Below are 27,608 nucleotides of genomic sequence, written 5' to 3'. Positions count from 1 at the left end.
TACAAACATAAAACCTTTTACCCAGCAGTTTCATTTCTGAGAATTTATCCTAAAGCTGTGCCCTGGCACATACAAAATGATATATAAACAGGGTTATTCACTGAGCATTGCTGGTAGGAACAACCTAAATGCCCACCAGGAGAGTTGAGCTAAATAAATTAGGGTCCATCTACACAGCAGAATGCTCTGCAGCCGTAAATAATGAAGAACCTCTGTGCCCTGACCCAGACCATCTCCTAAACATGTTACATGAATTAAGCATGGTGCAAAAGAATGTGCACACTTAGTCTTCTTTTGTGGAAAGATGAGCAAAGAGTAATGTGCATATCTATCTGTTTGTATGTGTATATGTATAAAGCAGTTTTGGAAAGATATCTACACAACTGGGGATGTTGTTGGCCTGGGGGGGAAGGGAAAAGTGGCTGTAGAACAGAGGAGGGAGGGTTGTTGATTGTATACCTCTTTGTTCTTTTTGATTTTTGAACCATGGGAATATACTATATATTTTTGAATTAAAATTTAAAGAAAATAAGAAAATTTTTTTGAACACGTATACACTGTACCGTTAAAAGACCTTTGGCTGGGCGCGGTGGCCCATGCCTGTAATCCCAGCACTGTGGGAGGCCAAGGAGGTTGGATCACGAGGTCAGGAGATCGAGACCATCCTGGCTAACATGATGAAATCCCGTCTCTACTAAAAATACCAAAAAATTAGCCGGGTGTGGTGGCAGGCGCCTGTAGTCCCAGCTACTCAGGAGGCTGAGGCAGGAGAATGGTGTGAACCCGGGAGGCAGAGCTTGCAGTGAGCTGAGATCGCGCCACTACACTCCAGCCTGGGCGACAGAGCGAGACTGTGTTTCAAAAACAACAACAAAAACAAAACAAAACAAAAAAACCTTTAACTTGTTAATTAACAGTGATTATGGATTACTTCTGATATTTAAAAAAATGAACTCAAGCAAATAAAAGGACAATCCTTTGTAAAAATAATATTTCTTTATTGCAAGTTATCCCCTTTATCTGTATTTTATAGTAAAGGAAAATTTGCCCTTGAATGAGCTACTATCTACTTTAAAATCATCTTTCCGTAGCATAAGGCTGTCTTTTAGAATACACCATTACATCTGGAGCCAGGACACCAAGGCTCCGGGCTCAACTCTTCATCTACTTTTACCTTAGACCAGGGTCCGTCCTCTCTGGGAACATCCACCTGAAGAGGAGGATTAGACTGGCTGACAGTTGAAGTGCTGCTTTAGTGCTAAGGATTTATTTTAACTCTCTACCTGAGTTCTTCAGACACGTATACCCTCCCTCACTTATCTATACTTAAATAAAAAGTCTTGCCTTTTACTTATTAATATGTACATAATCCTTAATGTCCTGAGGAGAGTGGTTATTTTTTTCTCACTTTATAAAGTTTGGAAACGGGCTGAGTATGGTGGCTCATGCCTGTAATCCCAGCACTTTGGGAGGCTGAGGTGAGAGGATTGCATGAGCCCAGGAGCTGTACATTCACTCTCTCTTTCATGCCCCGACTCAGAATTCCATCTTCCCCACCTGTAACACTCTACCCTCTGCCCCTTTACCTTTGCCTAAAAGGGTGGCATAGAGAGTAGCTTATTGGGTGCTGTCTCATGTTTTGTTTTGCTTTTGCTCACTAAACTTCTCCCTTCAACTTATTAATATTCTTTTTTTCTTTTCCTTTCTTTTTTTTTTTTTAGAGACAGAGTCTCACTCTGTTGCCAGGCTGTAGTGCAGTGGCGCAATCTTGGCTGCAACCTCCGCCTCCCGGGTTCAAGCAATTCCCCTGTCTCAGCCTCCCAAGTAGCTGGGACTACAGGTGTGCACCACCATGCCAGGCTAATTTTTTGTATTTTTAGTAGAGATGGGGTTTCACCATGTTGGCCAGGATGGTCTCAATCTCCTGACCTCATGATCTGCCCGCCTTGGCCTCCCAAAGTGCTGGGATTACAGGCATGAGCCACCACGTCCAGCCCCCATCTCAGTGAATGTCTTTTTTTTTTTTTTTTTTTTTTTTTGAGACAGGGTTTCACTTGTTACCCAGGCTGGAGTGCAGTGGCGTGATCTTGGCTCACTGCAACCTCTGCCTCCTGGGCTCAAGTGATCCTCCCACTTCAGCCTTCCAAGTAGCTGGGACCGCAGGCGTGTGCCACCACGCCCAGCTAATTTTTTGTATTTTTGGTAAAGATAGGGTTTCACGCTGTTGCCCAGGCTGGTCGTGAACTCCTGGTCTCAAGTGATCCTCCTGCCTTGGCCTCTGAAAGTGCAGGGATTGCAGGCATGAGCCACCATGCCTGGCCCTAAAATGCAAATGCCTTTTGGAATTTTTTTTGCTTTTAGTTTTGGTTTTTTTTGAGACGGAGTCTCACTCTGTCGCCCAGGCTGGTGTGCAGTGGTGCTATCTCAGCTCACTGCAACCTCCGCCTCCCGGGTTCAAGCAATTCTCCTGCCTCAGCCTCCTAGTTAGCTGGGATTACAGGTGTGCACCACCACGCCTGGGTAATTTTTGTAATTTTACTAGAGACAGGGTTTTGCCATTCGGGCAGGCTGGTCTCAAACTCCTGGCTTCAAGCAGCCTGTCCGCCTCAGCCTTCCAAAGTGCTGGGATTACAGGCGTGAGCCACCATGCCTGGCCGCAAATGCCTTTTTGAAAATTTTTTTCCTTTTTTTCCCCTCTTGGTAATATGAATGCCAAATTTTTATCTTTATTTTATTTTTGAGACAGGGTCTCACTGTCACCTGGGCTGGAGCGCAATGGTACGATCATGGTTCACTGCAGTCTCTACCTCCTAGGCTCAAGCTATTCTCCTCAGCCTCGTGAGTGGCTGGGACTACAGGCACATGAGGCACATGTCACCATGCCTCGCTACTTTCTGTATTTTTTTTTTTTTGTAGAGACAGATTTTCGCCACGTTGCCCAGGCTGGTCTTGAATTCCTGAGCTCAAGTGATCCTCCCACCTTGGGAGAATCCCAGCACCTCCCAAAGTGCTGGGAATACAGACGTGAGCCACCTCGCCCAGCCCCAAATTTTTATTTTTAATCGAGATAAAATACACATAAAATTTACCATCTTCTCCATTTTTAAGTGTTAAAAGCCTTTTGATAACAAGTCAATTTCAAGATTCTGAGATAGAATGTAAAAAGAAAAGATTTCATTTACACACTTTATTTCATTTATTTTTAATTTTTTTAAACAGGGTCTTGCTCTATTGCCCAGGCTGGAGTGCAACAGAGCAAGATTGTGCAGTAGCCCAATCCTGGCTTACTGCAGCCTCGACCCCTCTCACTCAAGTCATTCTCCCGCCTCAGCCCCCCAAGTAGCTGAGACTACAGGGTGCACCACCATACCCGGCTAATTTTAAAATATTTATTGTGGAGACAAAGTCTCCCCATGTTGCTGAGGCTGGTCTAGAACTCATGGGCTCAAGCTATCTTCCTGCTTTGGCCTCCCAAAGTGCTGGGATTATAGGTGTGAGCCACTGAGCGCAGCCTGAACAACTTTATATATAAAAGATTAATTGTAAGACCATTTTTTCAACTGTACTAAAGTCTTGAATTTCTCAGCCTGGTATTTTACACTTGTGTTCAATAAATATTTGAATACATGAAGAAATGGGAGAATATTACTTTTTTCTAATACGCCTTTTGGTGAGTTTGGTTCTTTTATTTCTTTAGGTGGCCGTCAGACCCAAGAGCAACGAACTCAGAGAAATGTAATAAATGTACCTGGAGAAAAACGTACTGAAAATGGGGTAAGCGACAGTGAATTAAATTGAATTTTAAAAATTGATGGCTAGGTGCAGTGGGTTACACCTGTAATCTCAGCACTTTGGGAGGCCAAGGTGGGAGGATCACATGAGGGCAGGAGTTTGAGATCAGCTGGAGCAAGATGGTGAGACCCTCTGTCTATAAAAGGTTTTAAAAAATTAATCAGATGAGGCCAGGTGTGTGGCTCACACATGTAATCCTAGCACTTTGGGAGACCGAGGCGCACAGATCACGAGGTCAGGAGTTGAGACCAGCTTGGCCAATCTGGTGAAACCCCGTCTCTACAAAAAAATACAAAAATTAGCCAAGCATGGTGGCATGCGCCTGTAGTCCCAGCTGCTCGGGAGGCTGAGGCAGGAGAATTGCTGGAACCCGGGAGGCAGAGGTTGCAGTGAGCCAAGATCGCACCACTGTACTCCAGCTTGGGCAACAGAGACTCCGTGTCAAAAAAAAAAAAAGTCAGATGTGGCCAGGCGTGGTGGCTCATGCCTGTAATCCCAGCATTTTGGGAGGCCAAGGCAGGCAGATCCCCTGAGGTCAGGAGTTCAAGACCAGGCTGGCCAATATGGTGAAACCCTGTTTCTACTAAAAATACAAAAAAATTAGCTGGGCATGGTGGTGGGCGCCTGTAATCCCAGCTACTCGGGAGGCTGAGGCAGGAGAATCGCTTGAACCCAGGAGGCAGAGGTTGGAGTGAGCCAAGATCGCACCATTGCACTCCAGCCTGGGCAACGAGCGAAATTCCATCTCAAAAAAGAAAAAGTCAGATGTGGTAGCATCCGCCTGTAGTCCCAGCTACTCAGGAGGCTGAGGCGGGATGATGACTTGAGCCCGGGAGTTTGAGGCTGCCATGAGTCATGATTATACCACTGCACTTCAGCCTTGTCAACAGAGTAAGACCCTGTTTTTTTTTTTTTTTTAATTGCTTTTTACCAGTAGTAATGAGTTTGGGTGATAACTTATTTTTAAATAATTATTTTTGGGGTAGATATTGTCATTTCTATTGAATATTTCAAAATATTATATGAAATTATAAAGCAGCAGTCACTGAGTGGTGTTACCTATTCACATAATGGTCCATGAATCAGATCATGTCTCCTTTGGAGCAGCCCTCCACCTGCCCTTCACATGCTGCTGCCATGTCCTCTCCTGGAGCAGGCAGTGGGTGCCTCTGTGCACGTAAACACAGCATCTCTGTGGCGGCAGATGGGCTATGGGCTTAGCTTGTAGACTAAGAGTTGAGTAGGCTGACTTGCTTTGCATCTTCAATGTTGGTTCTGGATCCTCTGTCAGGTTTTGACAGACACAGTGGATGGTGGGCTGCAGTGTCTTGCTCCATCATTGTGGTATAGACTTGGAGAATAGATGGAATGCTGATCATAGGTGAGGGGAGCTGTGGAGGAGCTCTTTGTAAGAAATGTTGGTGTTGGCTGGGCGTGGTGGCTCACACCTGTAATCCTGGCACTTTGGGAGGCCAAGGTCGGTGGATCACCTGAGGTCAGGAGTTCGAGACCAGTCTGACCAATATGGTGAAACCCTATCTCTACTAAAAATACAAAAATTAGCTGGTCGTGGTGGCATGCGCCTGTAGTCCCAGCTACTCAGGAGGCTGAGACAGGAGAATCACATGAACCCAGGAGGCAGAGGTTGCAATGAGCCGAGATCGTGCCACTGCACTCCAGCCTGGGCAAGAGAGTGAGACTCCATCTCAAAAAAACCCGAAATCTTGGTGTATGTTGAAAGAATGAACCAAATAGGGACATTTTTAATGTGGTCTTTTCTGAAAATTTGAAGATAACTGTAACAAGTAATTTTAAGACTAGAGATTGAGTTTCTTTTTTTTTTTTTTTTTTTTGAGGCAGAGTCTCACTCTGTCGCCCAGGCTGGAGTGCAGTGGCCCGATCTGGGCTCACTGCAAGCTCTGCCTCCCGGATTCAAGCCATTCTCCTGCCTCAGCCTCCCCAGCAGCTGGGACTACAGGCGCACACCGCCACGCCCGGCTAATTTTTTGTATTTTTAGTAGAGATGGGGTTTCACTGTGTTAGCCAAGATGGTCTCAATCTCCTGACCTTGTGATCCGCCCACCTTGGCCTCCCAAAGTTCTGGGATTACAGGCGTGAGCCATCGCGCCCAGCCTGATTGAGTTTCTTTTTCTGGCTGTAACACTAACTAGGCATCTAAGCTTAGGCAAGTTCCTTCCTCACACAGGGCTGGGCATGGTGAGATACTGGTAAAGTGCATGGAATCTAGAGTGTGACTGGCCCATGTTTAGCCCACTGGCCTCGGAGCTTTCTAATGAGCTGAATTTGAGCAAGTTATTTCACCTCTCTACTTCCCAACTTATTATTGAATTGCTAGTTCTTTTATTGGCTATATTTGTGACCCTACCTCATATACTTAAATCTCTGTTTATTTGTACTATCAACTTTAAACAGTATCTCTGGACCTTGCTCTTTGTAAAATGATAATATTAGGCCCTTGCCATCTTTCCTTCCTTCCTTCCTTCCTTCCTTCCTTCCTTCCTTCTTCCCTCCCTCCCTCCCTTCCTCCCTCCCTCCCTCCCTCCCTTCCTCCCTTCCTCCCTCCCTCCATCCCTCCCTCCATCCCTCTCTCCCTCCCTCCTTCCCTTCCTCCCTTCCTTCCTTCCTTCCAGCTCTTGCAGCTGTACCAGACTTTCATGTTGTAAAGGTTGACAATATTTGTATATTGTTATCTAACTATAAACCTTTTGTGCTTTGTCTGTAGATTGGTTATAAAGTTGAAAACCATTTAGCAGTTTCATTATTTTAGATTTTGCAGGTATTATCCACTACAGAGCCATGTGGTATACTAGATTATATTTTCTTCTCTTTGGTTTCAATATCATAATCCTTTTGCCACTCAGGGAGAAATATTCCTGTTGTTAAGATAATAGATTCTCCCTCTTCACATTCCTGCCTTCTGTCATTGGAGTAGAGATTTGTCCACTGCAAATCAAGAGCCTCTACAGAGTTCTTCCAGGCGGATCTGCTTCAGGACGTCTTAAGAAATAGACGCACACACGCCACTGGCAGAAATTTTCATTCAGTAAATCTGGAGTGGGGCCTAGAAAACTCCCCATGTGACTATGTTGCCATGCCAAGCTTGGGAACATCCAGGTTACACTTTAGCAAGCATTTATAGCTTGTTTGTCCAACAGAATGTTGAAGATCTTTTTGAGTTCTAAGATTTACCATGGGACGGGCGCGATGGCTAGCTCCTGTAATCCCAGCACTTTGGGAGGCCAAGGTAGGCGGATCACCTGAGGTCAGGAGTTCTAGACCAATCTGGCCAACATGGTGAAACCCTCTCTCTACTAAAGATACAAAAATTAGCTGGGCATGATGGCAGGTGCCTGTAATCCCAGCTGTTCTGGAGGCTGAGGCAGGAGAATCGCCTGAACCCAGGAGACAGGTTGCAGTGAGCTGAGATTGCACCACTGCGCTCCAGCCTGGGTGACAGAGCGAGACTCTGTCTCCAAAAAAAAAAAAATAATAATAATAAGTGAAAGAAAGAAAGGAAGAAAGAATTACCATGACCTGAACTTCAGGGAAGATTAAATAGATACATTGAGTAGGCCGTGTTGAAGAAGTGAGGTGTGTTATATATGATATAATATATGGAAGAGACTCAAAAGGAAAGCATTCCAAAGGTATGATAAATTGGGTAGACCAGTTTTGATGTGATGAGACCTTTTCCTTGATGAAGTTGTTTCTTGTTAATAAGGAGATAATGTGTATATTTCAAGATCAACAAAATTGAAACCTGAAACCAAAGTTAAAAATGTGTTTTTATCCTTTATGTGGCTTGTAATTAGAGGAAGGTATGAGAGCTCCTCTAGAGGAATAATTTAGGATTGGAAGCATCACATCAAAGATGTTACTGTATTTTATGGCTTACACATCTACCTTTTAAGCTTAATAATACGTTACCTTCTAAAACACTTTATTGTCTACAGAGCAGTTTTACGTGCATTTTAAGATATGAAAAACATCTTCCCCCAAAATGTTTCTGTGTATACCTTGGTTATAGAATAATGACATGCTAATAAGCCTTCTAACTTCTGGGCTGAGACATCTAAGGACAGATTAAGGAGAGCTGTGAGGAAAGGGGGGAGTGTGGGTTGGAAGAGAAGGGCAGGATGCTGAGTTGGTGTGATTGATGTCCATCAGCAGCTGCTGAACTAAGAAGCCGGGGAAGTTCTGCTCTCTGAAAATTGTAGGCCAGCAAGTCAGGTTAATACTACTGTGCTGGTTTGTCATTATGCTGTAAAGGCAAATTGATTTGTTCTCATTATATATGCCTGTGTTGAAGCTTCCAAGATGTCCCCAGGTTCCGTGGTTTGCTAGGACCACTCAGGACTAAGCATAGAGTTCTCTTGAGTTGCTACAGTGAAAGGATTCAGAGCCAGATCAGCAAAGAGGAAAGACACATTCGACTTAGGTATCCTGGAAGAACTTTTTCCTGTCTTCTCAGCCAAGCAGGTTTAAAATCTGAGTCAGTTTTTGCTTTATTCTAGGATATCCAGTAAGTTGCCAAGACCAATTGATCCTACCCTCCTGTGTTTTCTTCTAAGAGCTTTATAGTTTTAGCTCTTACATGTAGTTCTATGATCAATTTTAAGTTAATTTTTGTGTATAGTGTGAGTTAAAGGATTCAAATTAATTCTTTTCCATGTAAATATCCAGTTATCCCAGCACCATTTGGTGAAAAGACTATTCTCTCTCCCACTGAATTGCCTGACACCTTTGTCAGATCAATTGACCATAAATGTGATGTTTATTTCCAGAAGCATTCATTGCTAATGTAGTCACCCAGGCACCGTTTTCCATATGGTGCCCAAGACTCAACTGTGCCTATCATCTCCTAGGCCAGATAACATTTCAACTGTCTAGAGAAAAACTTTTAGACTTATGCCAGGAGAGGATAGAGGCAGTCACCTAGGAGCATGGAGTTGGGGAGTAGATAGGGATTTAACTGCCTCTTAAATATTGTTCACTCAGTCTGCCTTATTTTCAGTCCCTACATTTTATTCCCCTTTCCAGAGGTACATGGTGTTGTCAGTTCCTGAAACTTTGAAGATTCTGTGCTGTAACTGGAGTGTTTATCCAGTTTTACTCCTTCTGGCTTGAGGTTTGTCTCAGATGTACTAGGTCAGTTATTTCTCGTCTGTTCTTTTGCCAACTTCCTAACATCTGTGTTGTGTGCACTGCTGTTAGTCCCGCTTTTGTGGTTTTATATTATTTGATGTCAAAAATCCCTTTACTGTCAATTAGTGGAGTTTTGGGATTTAATGAAATTGGGATTAATCCTCCCTTGTGAGCAGAGCCAGGTGTGAATTTCTTTTAATTTCCCTATTGGGCTTTGTTGAATTTACTGATTCTGAGGATTGGCATCTGTCAACAGTTCTGGAACATTCTCTGTTATCTCGAGAAGTATTTTATCTTCTGCATTCTTTCTGTTTTCTTCTTTTGGAACTCTTATTAGACCTTCATCTTTCATTTTATTCTCCTTGTCTCTTAATTTCTTTTTTATATATTCTCTTTTTTGGTCTCTTTGTACTATATTCTGGATACTGTCCTAAGATTCATCTTTCAGTTAGTGAATTTTGTCTTCAGCTGTGTCTGTCTATTTAATACATAAAAGGTGCTCTTATTATTATTATTTTGAAAGGTATGACATAGTCTAGGAAAAATACTAGCAAATCATGTACCTGATAAAGGATTCAGATGCAGAATATATAAAGAACTCCCAAAGCTTAATAATAAGAAAACAAACAACCCAATTCAAAAAAGAAATAGGCCGAGCTCAATGGCTCATGCCTGTAATCCCAGCACTTTGGGAGGCTGAGGCGGGTGGATCACTTGAAGTCAGGAGTTCGAGACCAGCCTGGCCAACATGGCGAAACCCTGTCTCTACTAAAAATACAAAAATTAGCCCAGCATGGTTGTGCATGCCTGTAATCCCAACTACTTGGGAGGCAGGAGAATCACCTGAACTCAGGAGGCGGAGGTTGCAGTGAGCTGAGATCGCGCCACTGCACTCTAGCCTGGGCAACAGAGTAAGACTCTGTCTCAAAAAAAAAAAAAAAGAAAAAGAAACAGGTGAAAGATTGAACAGGTGCTTCCCCAAATAAAATATATGAATGTCAAGTAAGCACATGGAAAGGTGTTCACCATCATTAGTCTTTAGGAAAATACAAATTAAAACCACCATGAAGTGGCATTACACACCTATTAGAATGTCTAATGTTAAAAAGACTGATTATAGCAAGTGTTGGTGAGGAAAGGGAGAAATTGGAACTCTTATGTATTGCTTGTGGGAATGTAAAATGGTATAATCTGGAAAATAATTTGGTAGTTTGAAACTTAAACATACATCTACTGTATGACCCAACAACTCTACTCTTAAATATTTACCTTAGAGAAATGGAAGCAAATGTCTGTGCAGACTTGTACATGGATGTCCATAGCAGTTTGATTTGGCTTGAAGCCAAAATCTGGCAACAACCCAAATGTTCGTTAACAGATAAATGCACAAATAGACTATGGTATATCCTCACAGTGGAATATTCCTGAACAATCAGAAGAAATGAACTACTAATACATGCTACAACATGGATGAATCTCAAAATCATTGTGCTGAAAGAAGCCAGCCAAAGGATTACATACTGAATACTGTTATGGTTTCATTCATATACAATTCTAGAAAACATAATCTCTAGTAACAGGGAAGGTCAGTGTTTGCCTGTGGATATGAGAACCAGGAGTGGGGGGCAAAGAGGAGGAAGGGATTACAAAAGGGCACAAGGAAATTTGGGGAGAGGATGGATTTATTTTCTTGATTGTGCTGATTTCATAGTTTATACATTTGTCAAAACATTAAATTGTGTACTTTAGATATATGCAGTTTATTATATGTGAATTATACCTCAGTAAAGCTGTTGTAAAATTCATTAAAATTTTCACTTCTAGAAGTTTTAGGCCGGGCACAGTGGCTCACACCTGTAATCCCAGTACTTTGGGAGGCCAAGGTGGGTGGGTCACCTGAGGTCAGGAGTTCTAGACTAGCCTGGCCAACATGGTGAAACCCCATCTCTACTAAAAATACAAAAATTAGCCTGGCGTCGTGGCAGGCGCCTGTAATCCCAACTACTCAGGGGGATGAGGCAGGAGAATCGCTTGAACCCAGGGGGCGGAGGTTGCAGTGAGCTGAGATCACGCCATCGCACTCCAGCCTGGGGGACAAGAGGGAGACTTCATCTCAAAAAAAAAAAAGAAAGAAGTGTTAGTTCTTAAATCTTCTTAGTTGCTCTTTGGTTACATTTTAAACACACTAAACATATTTTATGTTCAGCAACTAATAATTTCTCAATCTGAACGTGACTTCTGCTGACTGTTGAGTCCTGGCTCCTTGATTGCTCTGTGTTTTGGTTTTTGACAATGAGCTGCTCGTTTTCCTTGGAACTTTACCTCTGGGCATTTTTTGAGACCTGGATAAAGTCAGGCCTTTCCTGAAAGGCCTTTGTCAGTAACTAGGCACAAGCTAGGCTCAATTTCTACTGTCCTTTTGTGGATCATGACGCTTTCATGAGAGCTGTCTAGTGGTTACAGATAGTTAGGGGGACGTCTCTCCTTCCACTCAGTGATAGAGAAAGGTAGGTTCCTTACTGCCCCCTTCTTTGTGGGGGGTTCATTTCATAGTTAGCCTTACATTGAGGTTGTAGGTCTTCGCATCCTGGACGTTTGTGGGCATCTCCTCTTGGACTCTCCACAATGGAATGAGCTTAAGTCTTTACCTCCTAATGCCAGACTTCACCAGCTGCCAGGGAGCAAGTATGCAGGTGGGCAAAAACCTTCAGGACAAAAGCCAGCTGTGGAGTTCTTTTATTATTGCCCAAGGTTTCTGGTTTCTCTTTATTTTTGGTCCCTGTAGGTTCCTTACTGTTGTGCCAACTCAGTGATGCTTTTAAAAACATGTTTTGTGTTTTATCTTGCCTTTTAGGTGTTGTTACCAGGAGTGTGATACAGGGTGTCCTGTCAGCCATGAGGTTGGAAGCAGAGCGCTCCCAGGGTGTTGTCATAGTTCTCATGTGGCATGGGATGCGTTTTCTTTTGTTATCTGTGCACTTTGATAGCCCATTTTCCTGCCAGTTTCTTTCTAGCCCTAATTATTCCTAGCATCTTGCCTTGGGTATAAATGTGTATTGAATTGAATGGATATGGATGAATTTTTTTTTTTTTAAGACAGGGTCTTGCTGTGTCTCTCAGGCTGGAGTGCAGTGGCACAATCTCAACTCACTGCAACCTCTGCCTCCCAGGTTCAAGTAATTCTGCCTCAGCCTCCCACGTAGCTGGGACTACAGGCATGCACCACCACGCCTGGCTAATTTTTGTATTTTTAGTGGAGAACAGGGTTTCACCATGTTGGCCAGGCTGGTCTCAAACTCCTGAGCTCAAGTGATCCTCCTGCCTCAGTCTCTCAAAGTTCTGGTATTACAGGCATGAGCTACCACCTGGGCCTTATGTGAATAAGTCTTATGATTAAAATTTATTCATATTGGGCCGGGCGTGGTGGCTCACACCTGTAAACCCAGCACTTTGGGAGGCTGAGGTAGGTGGATCACTTGAGATCAGGAGTTTGAGACCAGTCTGGACAACAGAGTAGACCTCATTTCTGTTTAAAAAAAAAAAAAAAGTTATTCACATTTATAGACTAAAATAGCATGTTTGTAGTACTATTGTAGGGGGTAGGGAGCTAGTATGCATTTTAGATATCTAATTGGCTCTTATTAATTTGTGAGACTTAGTAATTGTTGGAATATGAAATATTCTGGCTTCAGAATTTAATGAGATGTTAGAGAGGCTTGATTTTATTGAACATTTTATATTTTTGCCACCTTTGTGACTGGGAATACTGAGCATATAATTTATGTGATAAAAATGAGCATCCGTGTTCATAAGGTATCTTGATATCATTATCACCTATTTTTTGTTTGCTAAATGGGCAAGTAAAACCTACTCTTCAAACCTGAAGATATATAACCTTGAAGAGATAGGAACAAAGAGGAATGATTTCATACTGATGAATATTACATGAGCATAAGTAGGTTTTATTCTAATTATTTTGCTAGAGTTTTGCATTTGGGATGTTTGTCATTTTTGAAATGACATTTTACTTGAGAAACTGCTTATACTTTTAAAAAAAACTAGTTATACAGTATGTGTTGTGGCGCACGCCTGTGATCCCAGCACTTTGAGAGGCCAAGGCAAGAGAATAACTTGAGACTAGGAGTTTGAGACCAGCCTGGGTAACATAGTGAGACACTGTCTCTACAAAAAAAAAAATTTAAAAATACATCAGTGTAGGCCAAGCACAGTGGCCCACACCTGTAATCCCAGCACTTTGGGAGGCTGAGGTGGGCAGATCACTTGAGGCCAGGAGTTTGAGACGAGCCTGGCCAACATGGTAAAGCCCCGTCTCTACTAAAAAAAAAAATACAAATATTAGCCTGGCATGGTGGCACGCACCTGTGATCCCAGCTACTCGGGAGGCTTAAGCAGGAGAATTGCTTGAACCCAGGAGGCACAGGTTGCGGTGAGCCAAGATCGCACCACTGCACTCCAGCCTGGGTGACAGAGCGAGACTCCATCTCAAAAAACAGAAAGAAAAAAGATCAGTGCAGTGTGGAAGTAAAACAAAGACAAATTTAAAGACATTTTCTGTAAACTGCTAAAAATATTTATAGTCTTTTTAAATCTTGTGATGATTAAATTACAAGATAAGATACTAGACATTTGGTCTAATTTTTTTCTGTTCTTGTGAAATATATACACAGAAATATATGTACATGTACAGTTTAAAGAGATACTGAGAGCTGGGCAGGGTGGCTCACACCTGTAATCCAGCACTTTGGGAGGCCAAGGAGGGTGGATCAGTGAAGTCAGGAGCTTGAGACCAGCCTGGCCAGCATGGTGAAACCCCGTCTCTACTAAAAATACAAAAATTAGGCTTGGTGCAGTGGCTCATGCCTGTAATCCCAGCACTTTGGGAGGCTGAGGCAGGCAGGCAGATCACAAGGTCAGGAGATTGAGACTATCCTGGCCAATATGGTGAAACCCTGTCTCTACTAAAAATACAAAAATTAGGCCTGGTGCAGTGGCTCACGCCTGTAATCCCAGCACTTTGGGAGGCTGAGGCAGGTGGATCACAAGGTCAGGAGATTGAGACCATCCTGGCCAATATGGTGAAACCCTGTCTCTACTAAAATACAAAAAAAATTAGCCGGGCGTGGTGGCGCACGCCTGTAGTTCCAGCTACTCGAGGGGCTGAGGCAGGGGAATTGCTTGAACCTGGGAGGCGGAGGTTGCAGTGAGCCAAGATGGCACCACTTGCACTCCAGCCTGGCGACAGAGCAAGACTCCATCTCAAAAAAAAAAAAAATAATAATAATAAAAAAATTAGCTGGGCGTGGTGATGGGTGCCTGTAATCCCAGCTATCCGGGAGGCTGAGGCAGGAGAATCACTTGAACCCCGGGGGGCGGAGGTTGCAGTGAACCGAGATTGCGCCACTGCACTCCAGCCTGGGTGACAGAGTGAGACTCCATCTCAAAAAAAAAAAAAAAAAAGACACTCAGGTGGCTACCACGGAGGCTTAGAATTTCTCTATTATTTTTAAAACAATTCTATGCAACTTATTTTAATTGTAGACAGAATAAAGACATAAAAGCAAGATGGTTAGTGGAGGCCACCTGAAGTCTCCTCTCAGATTTCATAGAGAAAGAAAGGGCATTTTTGGAGACAGATGTGTGAACAAATCATGCTAGTATGAAAAGTGTAGTAAAAGTGGAATTAGGCACCAAAATAAAGGGGTATGATTAACTTTATCAAGATTGATGTTGGGCAATACTTCCCAAAAGAAAGAATCAGAGGATTCCACAAAGATACAGAGGAATAGACATGAAACTGTATGGTGACAGAGAGTTATAAACAGGACTGTGCAGCATGAAGTGTAGGGACAGGCAAGGGGGAGGAGACACTGAGAGGGGACACGGAGAGGGAGGAGAGCGAGAGCAAGAGGACCAGCCCGGGAGAGGCCAGGTCTTCACCATGCTAAGAGCTCAGATTAATCTTGTGGGATTTTAAGCAAGCTGTGTTTTAGAAAGATCTCTGTGGTGCTGGCCTGCAAGAATTATATATCAGCAGTGGGAGATAAAGAGCAGGACGGGAATGAGACTGGAGACGAGCCTTGTGAGGTCATTGTTTGCTGTGCTTTGCAATGGTGTCACAACTCCTGGAATCTCAGAGACTTTCAAAGGAAGTATTTGAAAATACAGTTTCAAGGGTATGGTGATATAAGCAGAAAAGGCATCCAGTTTTTCTTCTAAATGGTAATTTATAGATTTTCAGTTCTTATTTATTTATTTTAAAGAGACAGGGTTTTGCTCTGTTGCGTAGGCTGGAGTGCAGTGGTGCAATCATAGTTCACTGCAGCTTGGAACCCCGGGCTCAAGCAGTCCTCTCACCTCAGCCTCCAAAGTAGCTGGTACTAGAGGTGTGCGCCACCATGCCCAGCAATTTTTAAATTTTTTTGTAGAGATGGTGTCTCATATGTTGCCCAGGCTGGCTTTGAACTTTTGGCCTCAAGTGATCCTTCCACTCCAAAGCCCTTCGGGTCATTGGGCAGGTGACATTAAGTCTATTTGGTCACTTCTCATAATCTTCCAAAAATAAAGAGTTGCCTATAGAGTTCTCATTATTGCCTTTATCTTAGTTTTAAAATTGTTTTATTCTTGAATCAAGTAACTTTTATGTTTTTCAAGGGGGAGAAAATCCTTTCCCATTAGTTCGAACTATGTGAAATTGTTGATGTTTGATCATTTTTTGATCTGGCGGATCATGAGGTCAAGAGATCGAGACCATCCTGGCCAACATGGTGAAACCCATCTCTACTAAAAATACAAAAATTAGCTGGGCGTGATGGCACGCACTTGTAGTGCCAGCTACTTGGGAGGCTGAGGCAGGAGAATCGCTTGAACCTAGGAAGCGGAAGTTGCAGTGAGCCAAGATAGCGCCACTGCACTCTAGCTGGTGACAGAGCGAGACTCTTGTCTGAAAAAAACAAACAAAAAAGCAGTATTTTCATATGATTTAGATTATTAAGATGTCTTCATGGTGTCTGGTAGCGTGTTTACCCTTTGACATAATAAATGGCTGTTGATTAGGAGCAACCACGTATACCAAGCTGCAGCCAGGTGGCGAGGGCATCACCTCCCATGTGATGGAAAGAGTGCCTGCTTGCTGTCAGGAGATGTGGCTAGGATCCTGGCACTGCTACTGACCTGACACTTAAGCGTGGGAAAGCCAGTCAACCAGCTGCCCAGAGCCTTAGCTTTCTCACCTATAAAATAAGCTTAAGAATTTTCCTCCCAGGGGCCAGGCACGGTGGATGACGCCTGTAATCCCAGCACCTTGGGAAGCCGAGGTGGGTGGATCATGAGGTCAGGAGATCAAGACCATCCTGGATAACATGGTGAAACCCCATCTCTACTAAAAATACAAAAAATTAGCTGGGCATGGTGGCATACGTCTGTGGTCCCAGCTATTCGGGAGGCTGAGGCAGGAGAATCGCTTGAACCCAGGAGGTGGAGGTTGCAGTGAGCCGAGATGGCGCCACTGCGCTCAAGCCTGGGCGACAGAGCTAGACTCCGTCTCAAAATAATAATAATAATAAAAAAATAAAAATTTCCTCCAAGAGTTTTTGTAAGCATCATCTAAGACAACTATAAACTTGGGTATATCTAAATGTCTGATATGCAGCAGGCATTCATTACATGTTAATTGCTGAATCTCTAGAATGAATTCAAGAATTCATTTTAAAAAGTTCTGAGTTCTTCCCATCTCTGAAAGTGAATAAACATCCTGAATATCAAAACAATGGTATGAGAGAGTCCTTAAAGAATCAGGAAGAACTTCAGGAAGCAGATGGCATTGCCTCCTAGGTCTTAAGTGATAGGCAGAGTTTAGGAAGCAGTGGGGGAAGGGCACTGTGGGCAGCGGGAAGAGCATGAGTGAGATATGCTCACAGGAAAGTGTTGGTTCTAGAACGGAGTGGCAAGCACAGATGTGGGAGGTCATGAAGAGCACATTCGAGCAGCAGCTTTTATTTAGGGCAAGGATGGCTCAATCAAAGATGTTGCTGCTGAGGCTTCTGGAAAAAGGCTAGAGCCATTCATAGAAATAGGGAATTTAGGGAGGAAGCCAGGCTTGGAAGGAGAGAGAGGAGTTTGGTGGAGAGAGGCCAGAAGTGGATGCTTTGGCAAGGTGTGTTCTCATATAAACTAAGTGCAAAAAGGAACGAGCATGAAACTGTTGAACTATTTCATGTCATCTCACTGGAGCTTGAAAGCTTAGGGAATTTTTTATTCCAAATAATATATATTTTTTTGATTCTAGGTTACAGTTTATTTCAAATAATCTGAATACAATGACCAGTATACAATTTTTAAAAATCACGTACACAAGGAAATAAGACATCACGAACAAAATGTGACAAACACCTCAGATACTGGTATGACCTGACACAGGCTATAGAACAGCTATGTTGGCCGGGCACAGTGGCTCACGCCTGTAATCCCAGCACTCTGGGAGGCCGAGGCGGGCGGATCACGAGGTCAGGAGATCGAGACCATCCTGGCTAACACGGTGAAACCCCATCTCTACTAAAAATACAAAAGATTAGCCGGGCGTGGTGGCGGGCGTCTGTAGTCCCAGCTACTCGGGAGATTGAGGCAGGAGAATGGCATGAACCCGGGAGGCAGAGCTTGCAGTGAGCCGAGATCCGCCACTGCAGTCCAGCCTGGGCGACAGAGCGAGACTCCATCTCAAACAACAACAACAAAAAATCTGTATTTACTTTATTTAAATAAATGACAAGTTTTGATGGTATGTTCAAGAGAATAGGAAAATATTTTAAAATGGCACTGCAGACCGAAAAAGGAACCAAACAGAACTTTCACAAATGAAAAAAAACCCTGAAATTAAAAGCTCAAAAGAAATGTTTAACACATATAGACAAATCTGAAGATTTGCAATGAATAACAGAAATTGAGAATAAGCATTTTGAAACTTTCATATCAACTTAACAGGGTAATCTTATGTCTACTGACTACAATAATTAACATTGTGGATGTATTTTGTACTTCTATAATAATTTATTTTCATTGTATTTTCTGATAAAGGACTCATATCTGGGATAACATACTGTTACAATTCAACAAGAAGAAGACAACCAACTTAAAAATAGACATCTCATCAAAGAAGAGAGACAAGTGGCTAACAGGCATATTGAAAAGATGCTTAACATTTCCAGTCATTGGGGAAATGCAAATTGAAACCACAGTGAGACACCATTACACATCCACAAGAATTAAGCTATAAGCAAAAAGACAAATATTAGCAAGAATGTGGACACACTGGTGTCCATTGCTGGTGGAAATGTAAAATAGTGCAATCGCTTTGGAAAACAGTTTGGCAGTCTCTTAAAAAGCTAAACATAAACTCACCATACAAGCCAGGAATTCCACTCCTAGGTATCTACTCAAGAGAAATGAAATATCTGCTCGCACAGATTTCTATGCAAATGTTCACAGCAGCACTGTTACTCATACCAGCTAAGAAATAGCCCAAATGTCCATTAACTGGTGAATGGATAAACAAATTGTGGTGTATCCATCTGACTGAATATGATGCAGCATTAAAAAGAAACAACACAGATGAACCTCAAAAACCTCACAGCAGGTGTAAAAGACTACCTATGATATGACTTCGCTTATATGAAGTGTCCGGAAGAAAGTAAGTCTAGAGACAGAAAGCAGATCAGTGGGTGCCTGCAGCTGGGGCCCGGAGGGGAACTTAATGGTGAATGGCACGAGGTAACTTTTGGAGGCAGATGGAAACATTCTAAAACAGAACTGTGGTGACGGTTGCACAACTCTATGTATTTGCTAAAATAACTAAATTTTCCAGTTACAATGGGTGAGTTTTAGGATATGTAAATTATGCCTCAATTAACTCTAAAAAAGAAAAACCTATGACTTGAAAAGTTAGGAAAAAATAAAATCTAGGGATAGGGCTGAAAGTTACACTCAGAATGAATACGTGGCTTTAAATTCTTTTATTATTAAAAAGCAAACTAAAAATAAGTCAACTCTCTATTCAACTTAATAAATGAAGAAAAGGTTAAAATAAAAGACATAGGATAATTAAAGATAAAAGTACAGATGAATAATATTGAACACAAACAGAACAGTCAAAAGAATAAATGAACTTATAAGGAGACATAACCGCCACTGATAAGGAAGAGATTAAAAGGTGCATTAAACAATGACCACGTACTGGTTAACAGACCCCCTTTCTAAATGGACGCACTGTGGTAAGAAGCTACAGATGTTTCATAGAGAAAAGCAACAGGCCCACTGAGTTCCAAGTCAACCTTTCAACCCTATTTCATGGACACATTCCACATTTTATTGTTTCTGAAATCCGGGTCCACCTCATGGTCCCTGTCATAAGGTGGCAGTGTGAGGGGGCTGCGGGAAAAGCTGCTGCAGGCCACCCCAGGAACCTTCACAAAGTGCTGGTGACAACGAATCTTTTAAGGATGGTAGTTTTTGAAGTTCTCTATTATTGCTTGCACTAAACCTTGAAGAATTTTGTCGTTTGTCTTTCTTCCGTATGGGCTGAGAGGCTGGTACTTTGATTTAGCAGATACTGTAGACGGGGACAGCAACAAGGCTGTTTGTCCTGATGGAAATTTGCTCTGATTCCACTGTGTCTTGTCCTTCTTTTGAACTTTTTCCACTCTTCCCTGCTTTTGGTGATTCTTTCTCCTTCCTGTTTTTATTCAGCATGGCTGGAGCGGGCGGCCGCCGCCACCACCTGCCCCCACAGCAGCAGCGCCTCCACCCCCATCCGTCTCACCCCCACGGCCACCGCCGACACCCAGGGACTGAGTCGTTCTCTTGCTCTTAATTCCCGTTTTTCAGGCTTCCAGAGGCTGCAGCAGTGGCTGCCTATTCCAAATATTATTATGGTGACATTCTTTTTTTTTTTTTTAATACTTCAAGTTTTAGGGTACATGTGCACAACATGCAGGTTTGTTACGTATGTACACATGTGCCATGTTGGTGTGCTGCACCCATTAACTCGTCATTTAACATTAGGTATATCTCCTAATGCTGTCCCTCTCCCCTCCCCCCACCCCACAACAGGCCCCGATGTGAGATGTTCTTGTCTATTATAACCATAATGAAGTAATTTGGCTGAATATTAAAATCAGCATATCAAGATTAGGGACATCTGAAGTGACCCATTTGCCAGTAGATGTTTAATTGCTGACAAAATCCACTAGTCTTTTCTATTAACTGATTTTGTAATCACAAAGGAATGTATGTTAGGCATTGAAGGAAAAAGCACCATTCATAGTTAAACCTCCATCATTTACGCTGTAGCTTAGCTCCTTTAAACATATACATGTTCTCTCTCTTCTCTGGGTTATGATGATGCTGTTTGGGGAGATTGCACTGTGACTGAACTTATAATAAAAATAAAGTTATAGGACAGGAAAGCACTTCAGGGTCACAAAAGCTAAACAAGAGAGCACTTCAGAGCAGGTAGAGCCAGCACATGTGCACAACAAAACAGGCGTCGGAGATGCTCCCCTGCCTCTGAGGCACTTGGCATATGTATGCCAAGCAAAAGCAGAATATTTTGGGTTTATCCAAGCATGACACAAAATTCAAATCTGTACCAGAGTCTGTTCTCTGACTAGGAACAATTGGGTTGACTATATTAGTATGTATATTTGCCTGAAATTGTAATGTCAAAATACCACTCCTTATAGAGCATTATTTAGTGTTTCTTTTTTTTTCTTTTTCTTTTTTTTTTTTGAGACGGAGTCTTGCTCTGTTGCCCAGGCTGGAGTGCAGTGGCACGGTCTTGGCTCACTGCAACTTCCGCCTCCTGGGTTCAAGCGATTATCCTGCCTCAGCCTCCCGAGTAGCTGGGATTACAGGCACCTGCCACCATGCCTGGCTAATTTTTTGTATTTTTAGTAGAGACAGCGTTTCACCATGTTGGCCAGGCTGGTCTTGAACTCCTGACCTCGTGATCCGCCCACCTTGGCCTCCCAAAGCGCTGGGATTACAGGTGTGAGCCACAGCGCCCGGCCTATGTAGTGCTTCTAGGTGAAAGACTAATTATACGAAAAAAAAAAGGGCATAGTTTTTCAAGAACTGCAATAATGAAGAGTCATTAACTGGACAGGTATTGGATAAGGTATGTAATATGATGAATTCCTCTGTTCATAGGTAAAATTGTAGTCTTTACTACTTTTTGGCACATAGCAAAATTCTTTTTTTTTTTTTTTTTTTAAATATAGGGTCTTGCTCTGTTCCCTAGGCTGGAGTGCAGTGGTGCAGTCACAGCTCACTGCATTCTCAACCTCCCAGGCTCAAGCGTTCCTTCCACCTCATCCTCCCAAGTAACTGGGACTACAGGTGCCCGCTACCATTCCTGGCTAATTTTTGTGTATTTTGTAGAGATGAGGTTTCACCGTGTTGTCCAGGCTGGTCTGAAACTCATGAACTGGGATTATAGCCGTGAGCCATCATGCGTGGCCACATATTAGCAAAATATTTCAATAGTACATTAAATAGAATGTAAGACTAGCCTTATTACTAATATTTGGAGAGACAAATATTTTGTTTATAAAAATTTTGTAAGCTAGCTAATGAAGTCTCTTATTTCTGCAAGTAGATTTGTGGAAGTTTGGAGAAAGAAGGCAGTGATATGATCAGATAAGTGATAATAAAAACTATTTCCCTCTGCTCATGCTGGGGTCGGGGTGGGAGGCTAGCTAGACCTGAGGCGGGGTGGGCCGTGTTTATTGTGGAAAACAAGTGATGTTGCCGTGAGGCTGGAGAGTGAGCTGGGTTCATGAGTAGCAGAAACAGTGTTCCTGGAACCCAGAGTTCAGGTAGTGAACGTCGGTGTTGGAGGAGATCTGGATCCCTGGGGCCACAGGTGGTAGTCCCTGCCGAAGGGATCATCGGAGCAGGTTTAAGGCTGGTGGGATGTTTCCTTTTTGGGGGTCCCATATTTGTAGGCACCTGCCTGACTGTTGCTGGGAAAACTTTTCTGCTAATTTAACTTAGTTGTTGGAAGTGGCTTGTGCACTGTGTGACCTGGAGCTGAACTCATCCGACAACTCTACCATAATTAGGGACCTTGAATTGCCTGAGGGAACAGGGTTTGACTTCTTATTAGATGCAATCAATGAAGAGAAATAGGGAAGAATTAGGTAATAGGTTTGTTTGAATAAATTGAGTTTGTATAAAAAATTTAAAAGTGTAAATAGGGATAGTTTGCATGTAATACAGTGATAGGCCTATTATAAAAAAATCCAGTTTGCATTGAAGGGTTTTCATTTTCTTTGAAATTGTGGAAAAAGTGCTTCTTTTTTCCCAAATTTTCACATTGCACAATTACTGAAATGTAAATTGTTACATATTTGTTGACTTACAGGTTTATGGTAGCTTATGTTTTTATAACCCATTTAAATACAATTAAATCACACAGGCATATTCACTTTGAAATAATTCATTCATCTGTACCTAATGATTTATTACACCTTTCTATATGTAAGATCTTCCATAAAATTTCATTACATTATAAGTTGATGTATAAGATACAATGAATTACCTATGACAAGATGGCGTATCTTAATTTTGTACTTAGAAAAACACACGCAACATAAAGAGTATAAATGTATGTATTGGCAAATAAAATACTTTTTGGTTTAGGTAAGTAAAATATTTTAATAAGCTCTATCTTATTCATAGATATAAAACATCAGAACACCAGACAGTTAAATTTCTCTTCTATCCTCTTTTCATTGTTTTGTGAAGCCTTTGGTGGGGGAGACCAGAAAGGTAGTTTTTGATTTTTTTTTTTTCTTCAAGTTGTGAAATTATAAAATTAATGTTAATTGAAAGATTTGTTGAATAGACATAGTTTTACTCTAGTCAAAAAGTGTTTAAGTCTGGGCACAGTGGCTTACACCTGTAATCCCAGCGCTTTGGGAGGCCTAGGTGGGAGGATCATTTGAGCCCAGGAGATTGAGGCCAGCACAGGCAACATGGTGAGACCCCTGCCTCTACAAAAAATTTTAAAAATCAGCCAGGCGTGGTGGCTTGTGCCTGTAGTCCTAGCTAGGCGAGAGGATAGCTTAAGGCTGCAGTGATTGCACCACTGTACCCCAGCCTGGGTGACAGAGTGAGATTCAGTCTCTAAATTAAAAATATATATATATATATATTGTACCGTATTGCTTTTTCAGGATTTTTAGATAAACAGAATGGTGGTTCCAGTTAAGACTGTTAAATCTAGCCGGGCGCGGTGGCTCATGCCTGTAATCCCAGCACTTTGGGAGGCCAAGGCAGGCAGATCACGAGGTCAGGAGTTCAAGACCAGCCTGGCCAATATGGTGAAACCCTGTCCCTACTAAAAATAACAAAAATTAGCTGGGTGTGGTGGTGGGCACCTGTAGTCCCAGCTATTCGGGAGACTGAGGCAGGAGAATTGCTTGAGCCCAGGAGGCGGAGGTTGCAGTGAGCCAAGATCGCACCACTGCACTCCAGCCTGGGTGACAGAGCGAGACTCCGTCTCAAGAAAAAAAAAAAAAAGACTGTTAAATCCTGATCCCATGTTTCAAGAGTCAAGAATGTGCTCAAACATCATAAAAGTTTGGGAAGACATGGAGCTGGAGGAACAGGAACTGTAACTGACTATTAAGAATTATAAGAGGTTTAAGGGTGGCAGAAGGTGAAGGTATCCTAAGACTATATATGAACCTAGAAGTAGAACGTGGGAGCTTGAGGAGGAACTGTGTGGCCTCCCTGCTCAGAACTGAAGGGTTTGGAGATGGGCTTGTGAGAATGGAGCTCTAGGGCTTTAATGAGCTGCGTGCCTCTAGGCATGCTCCTTCCCCTCACCCCCATAGCTCCTCACCCAGAGTGGGGGCTCACATAACCCCCACAACCCCATGCAGATTTGTTTTGAAGAGCATATGGCACAATGCTCATAGCATGTCTGTCACAGTACACAGTGCACGTGGTGTGGGCTTAGTAAGTAATGAACTGTGAGGAACAGTCGAGAACATGGACTCTGTGTCTCTGCTCTGCCTCACAAGCTGACTGCCCTGTGCTTGTTTTCTTATCTGTAAAACAGGGATGTAACAGTACCCACCTCATTGGTCATTCTGAGGCCGAAATGGGTCATATATGTAAAGTGTTTAGTTCAGGGCATCATTGACAGAGATTGGAGAATGGAGAAACAGCCAACTGCATTCATCTAGATGTTACTTTGCATGTTGATTTCACATATGTAATTCTCTCGGATGATGTGTTCTTCATGTAAGTCATGCATATGGTGTTTTTAGTGAGTTATTCATATATTAGAATCTGTTACGTATTTTCATTTCCTGAGATCAGGTGATAGTGAGATGACATTTGTTCTTAGGCGTTACCTGCATATTTATATTTTTGGTTGTGTATCCTTAAACATTTGACAGCCCCATTTGCTCAAATATACCTACTAAATTGTCATTCCAGAAGGAGGAATGTCACTCATAATACACATTTGCAAATGTTTGCTTAAACTTGAGCCCTTACTAAATACAGTATCTGATGTTTATGCATTAGAAAAACAGTTATTTATATTTCATAAAAGCAGTCAACAATTAGGAAAAGTTCTTACAAGAAAATAAACTAGTTGGTACTCTCCTCACTACTAGGGATCCTATCTAAAGTCCTGATATGTGTGAGTTTTGACACTAGAGACAGACAATTATGCAGATAAACTTATGTTCCAAAATAAGTGCTTTTTGTTTAGGTTGGGAATCCACGTGTTGAACTTACCCTCTCAGAGCTCCAAGATATGGCAGCTAGGCAACAGCAGCAGATTGAAAATCAGCAGCAGATGTTGGTTGCCAAGGTAAGTTATAAAAAGAGGTATTGAAACATTGTTCAAAAAGTACCTTCTTTAACCATCATTTTAGACTGGGGTTAATATATTCTTGGGTAACGCTTATAAAATAGGACCATGCCATAGGAGTGCTAAATGCAGTCTTTCTCTCTTTGTTATCACTTCCATAATAATATATGCATACTGTAGTTTCTGGAAGTTGGGAAGCTATCAGAACAAGAGCATCTCACCTTTGACACATACAATAGACACCCCAAACAGGAAACTGATGACCTTATTAAAATCATAGATAAAATTTGGAAAGGGGCCAGGCACAGTGGCTCCTGCCTGTAATCCCAGCACTCTGGGAGGCCAAGGCAGGAGGATTGCTGGAGCCCAGGAGTTCAGGACCAGCCTGGGAAACATAGTGAGACCCTGTCTCTACAAAAAGTAAAAATTAGTCAGGCATGGTGGCATGTGGCTGTGGTCCCAGCTACATGGGAGGTTAAGGCAGGAGGATCACTTGAGCCCAGGAGTTGGTTGCAGTGAGCCAAGATCATGCCACTGCATTCCAGCCTGGGTGACAGACTAAGTGAGACCCTGTATTAAAAAAAAAAAAAAAAGGCTGGGTGCAGTGGCTCACTCCTGTAATCCCAGCACTTTGGGAGGCCAAAGCGGGCGGCTCACAAGGTCAGGAGATTGAGGCCATCCTGGCTAACATGGTGAAACTCTGTCTCTACTAAAAATATTTAAAAAAATTACCCGGGCATGGTGGCAGGCGCCTGTAGTCCCAGCTAATCGGGAGGCTGAGGCGGGAGAATGGTGTGAACCCAGGAGGCAGAGCTTGCAGTGAGCCGAGATTGTGCCACTGCACTCCAGCCTGAGCAACAGAGCGAGACTCCATCTCAAAAGAAAAAAAAAACAAAGAAATCGGGAAGAAAGGGTGCTTTTGTTATCTCCTTTTGCCTCTGGGTATGTTCTTGGCTGTGTCATTGGTATTAATGTTCAAGAAGAAAGCAGCAATCCGTGATGAAAACACTGATTAGGGCCACGAAGACAATGACAGGTGGTTAACGGGGCTTCCCCATGTGCTACTCTAGGCTGGACTTGTTTGGTTTATTACAGTGCGGGGTATAGATAATGCTTATTATATATACTGAGTTCTACACTGGTTATTGAAACTCGAATCTTTCTAAGTAATGGTTTAGTCATATTTAATTGAAACATCAGATGTATCACACATGCCTGCTGGAAATGATTCATGTTGTAAATGATCTTAAAATATTCTGAAACTGGCCGGGCGTGGTGGCTTATACCTGTAATCCCAGCACTTTGGGAGGCCGAGGCAGGTGGATCATCTGAGGTCAGGAGTTCGAGACCAGCCTGGCCAACATGGTGAAACCCTGTCTATACTAAAAATACAAAAATTAGCCAGATGTAGTGGCTAACGCCTGTAATCCCAGCCACTCAGGCTGAGCAGGAGAGTCGCTTGAAGCCGGGCGGTGGAGGTTGCAGTGAGCTGAGATCGCGCCATTGCACTGCAGCCTGGGTGACAGAGCAAGGCTCTGTCTCAAAATGAAAAAAAAAAAAAAAATTCCAAACTGGCTTTAAAGATAACATTTAAACATTACCAACTAGGTTCTTATTGCTTTCTTCTGTAGAGAGATTTTCTTTATGACTAAAATGTCCAATCTGATTTTTAAAAATTTATTGAATGACTGTATACTTCATTGTACTATCCACTTTTATGTAAATAATAATTTGGGTTGGACTTGTTTTAAAAAGTTGTCTCAGTATTTATTGGATTTATGAGAAAATGATTAAAAGTTAAGTTCAGTTGGAAAGTACTTTATCCCATTAATAAGATTTCTAAGATAAAATATACATAGTATTATGTCATTGTAAAAATTTTCTAATTCTGCTTTTTATTTTTTTCCAAATATTGATCCAAGAGTATTGCTGTTCAAAATAGTTGTAGATATTTTCAGTAATGTGAATCACAAGTTAATGCTACATCTTAAATATTTAAGCACATATTGTTTTACCTTAGAGTGTAGTATGTAGTGCCTTCATAATCACACCTTAAACCTCTCCCTATGTAGGTGTATTTTATGCATACATATGGGATCATGAATACTTAATGTTGACTCTTTAAGGTATGTTTTCACACTAATAGGGAAAACCCTATTGAAGAATGTTGCATATATTGTTATTTTTAGATTGTTCTGGTATTGTTTGACTCTAAAATGTTTCCTTATTGAAGAAAATAATCCTGAAGAAGCAGACACTTCCTTGATTGTTCAGTATCACAACAAATTGAAGATTTATCTCCTTACTGATCACCTTTATCTCTTTTCAGTGTAAAATTCTCTGCTGGTCAGTGTTCATTTCCTTTAGGAAATGAATTAGATTCTTGGAAGCCACTTTGTAGCAGCAGGAAATGTATTACTTGCACCAGGAAAGTAAGGCTCACTGGAACATCACGGATGTGATAGAGTGAAGAGGAGACTGTGTTAGTGCATGTTCTCCTGCTGGAAGGTTTTCTGCAGAAGCGCTTATATTAACTGGTGTAGATGAGTGTACATAAGAAAACCCTCTCTCACCGGGCGCGGTGGCTCACGCCTGTAATCCCAGCACTTTGGGAGGCCGAGGCGGGTGGATCACGAGGTCAGGAGATCGAGACCATCCTGGCTAACACGGTGAAACCCTGTCTCTACTAAAAAAATACAAAAAAATTAGCTGGGCATGGTGGTGGGCGCCTGTAGTCCCAGCTACT

At 42.3% G+C, this 27,608-nt stretch overlaps 1 protein-coding gene across 11 annotated transcripts in view; it reads left to right on the top strand.

Annotated features, from left to right (window-relative positions):
- The window catches only part of PPP1R13B (protein phosphatase 1 regulatory subunit 13B), a 115,241-nt gene that overhangs the window by 66,504 nt on the left and 21,129 nt on the right, over positions 1–27,608 (top strand). For all 11 annotated transcript variants that reach the window (XM_034938232.3, XM_014347714.5, XM_034938233.2 and 8 more), the window contains exons 4-5: positions 3,698–3,774; positions 24,761–24,862. In XM_034938232.3, the coding sequence (XP_034794123.1) occupies positions 3,698–3,774; positions 24,761–24,862 (179 nt within the window). The remainder of the gene's footprint in view (positions 1–3,697; positions 3,775–24,760; positions 24,863–27,608) is intronic.

This window comes from Pan paniscus, chromosome 15 (assembly GCF_029289425.2).
Source record: "Pan paniscus chromosome 15, NHGRI_mPanPan1-v2.0_pri, whole genome shotgun sequence".
NCBI lineage: Eukaryota > Metazoa > Chordata > Mammalia > Primates > Hominidae > Pan > Pan paniscus.
The sequence above is the reverse complement of the archived record's forward strand: the minus strand, read 5'-3'. Positions and strand labels throughout refer to the sequence as shown.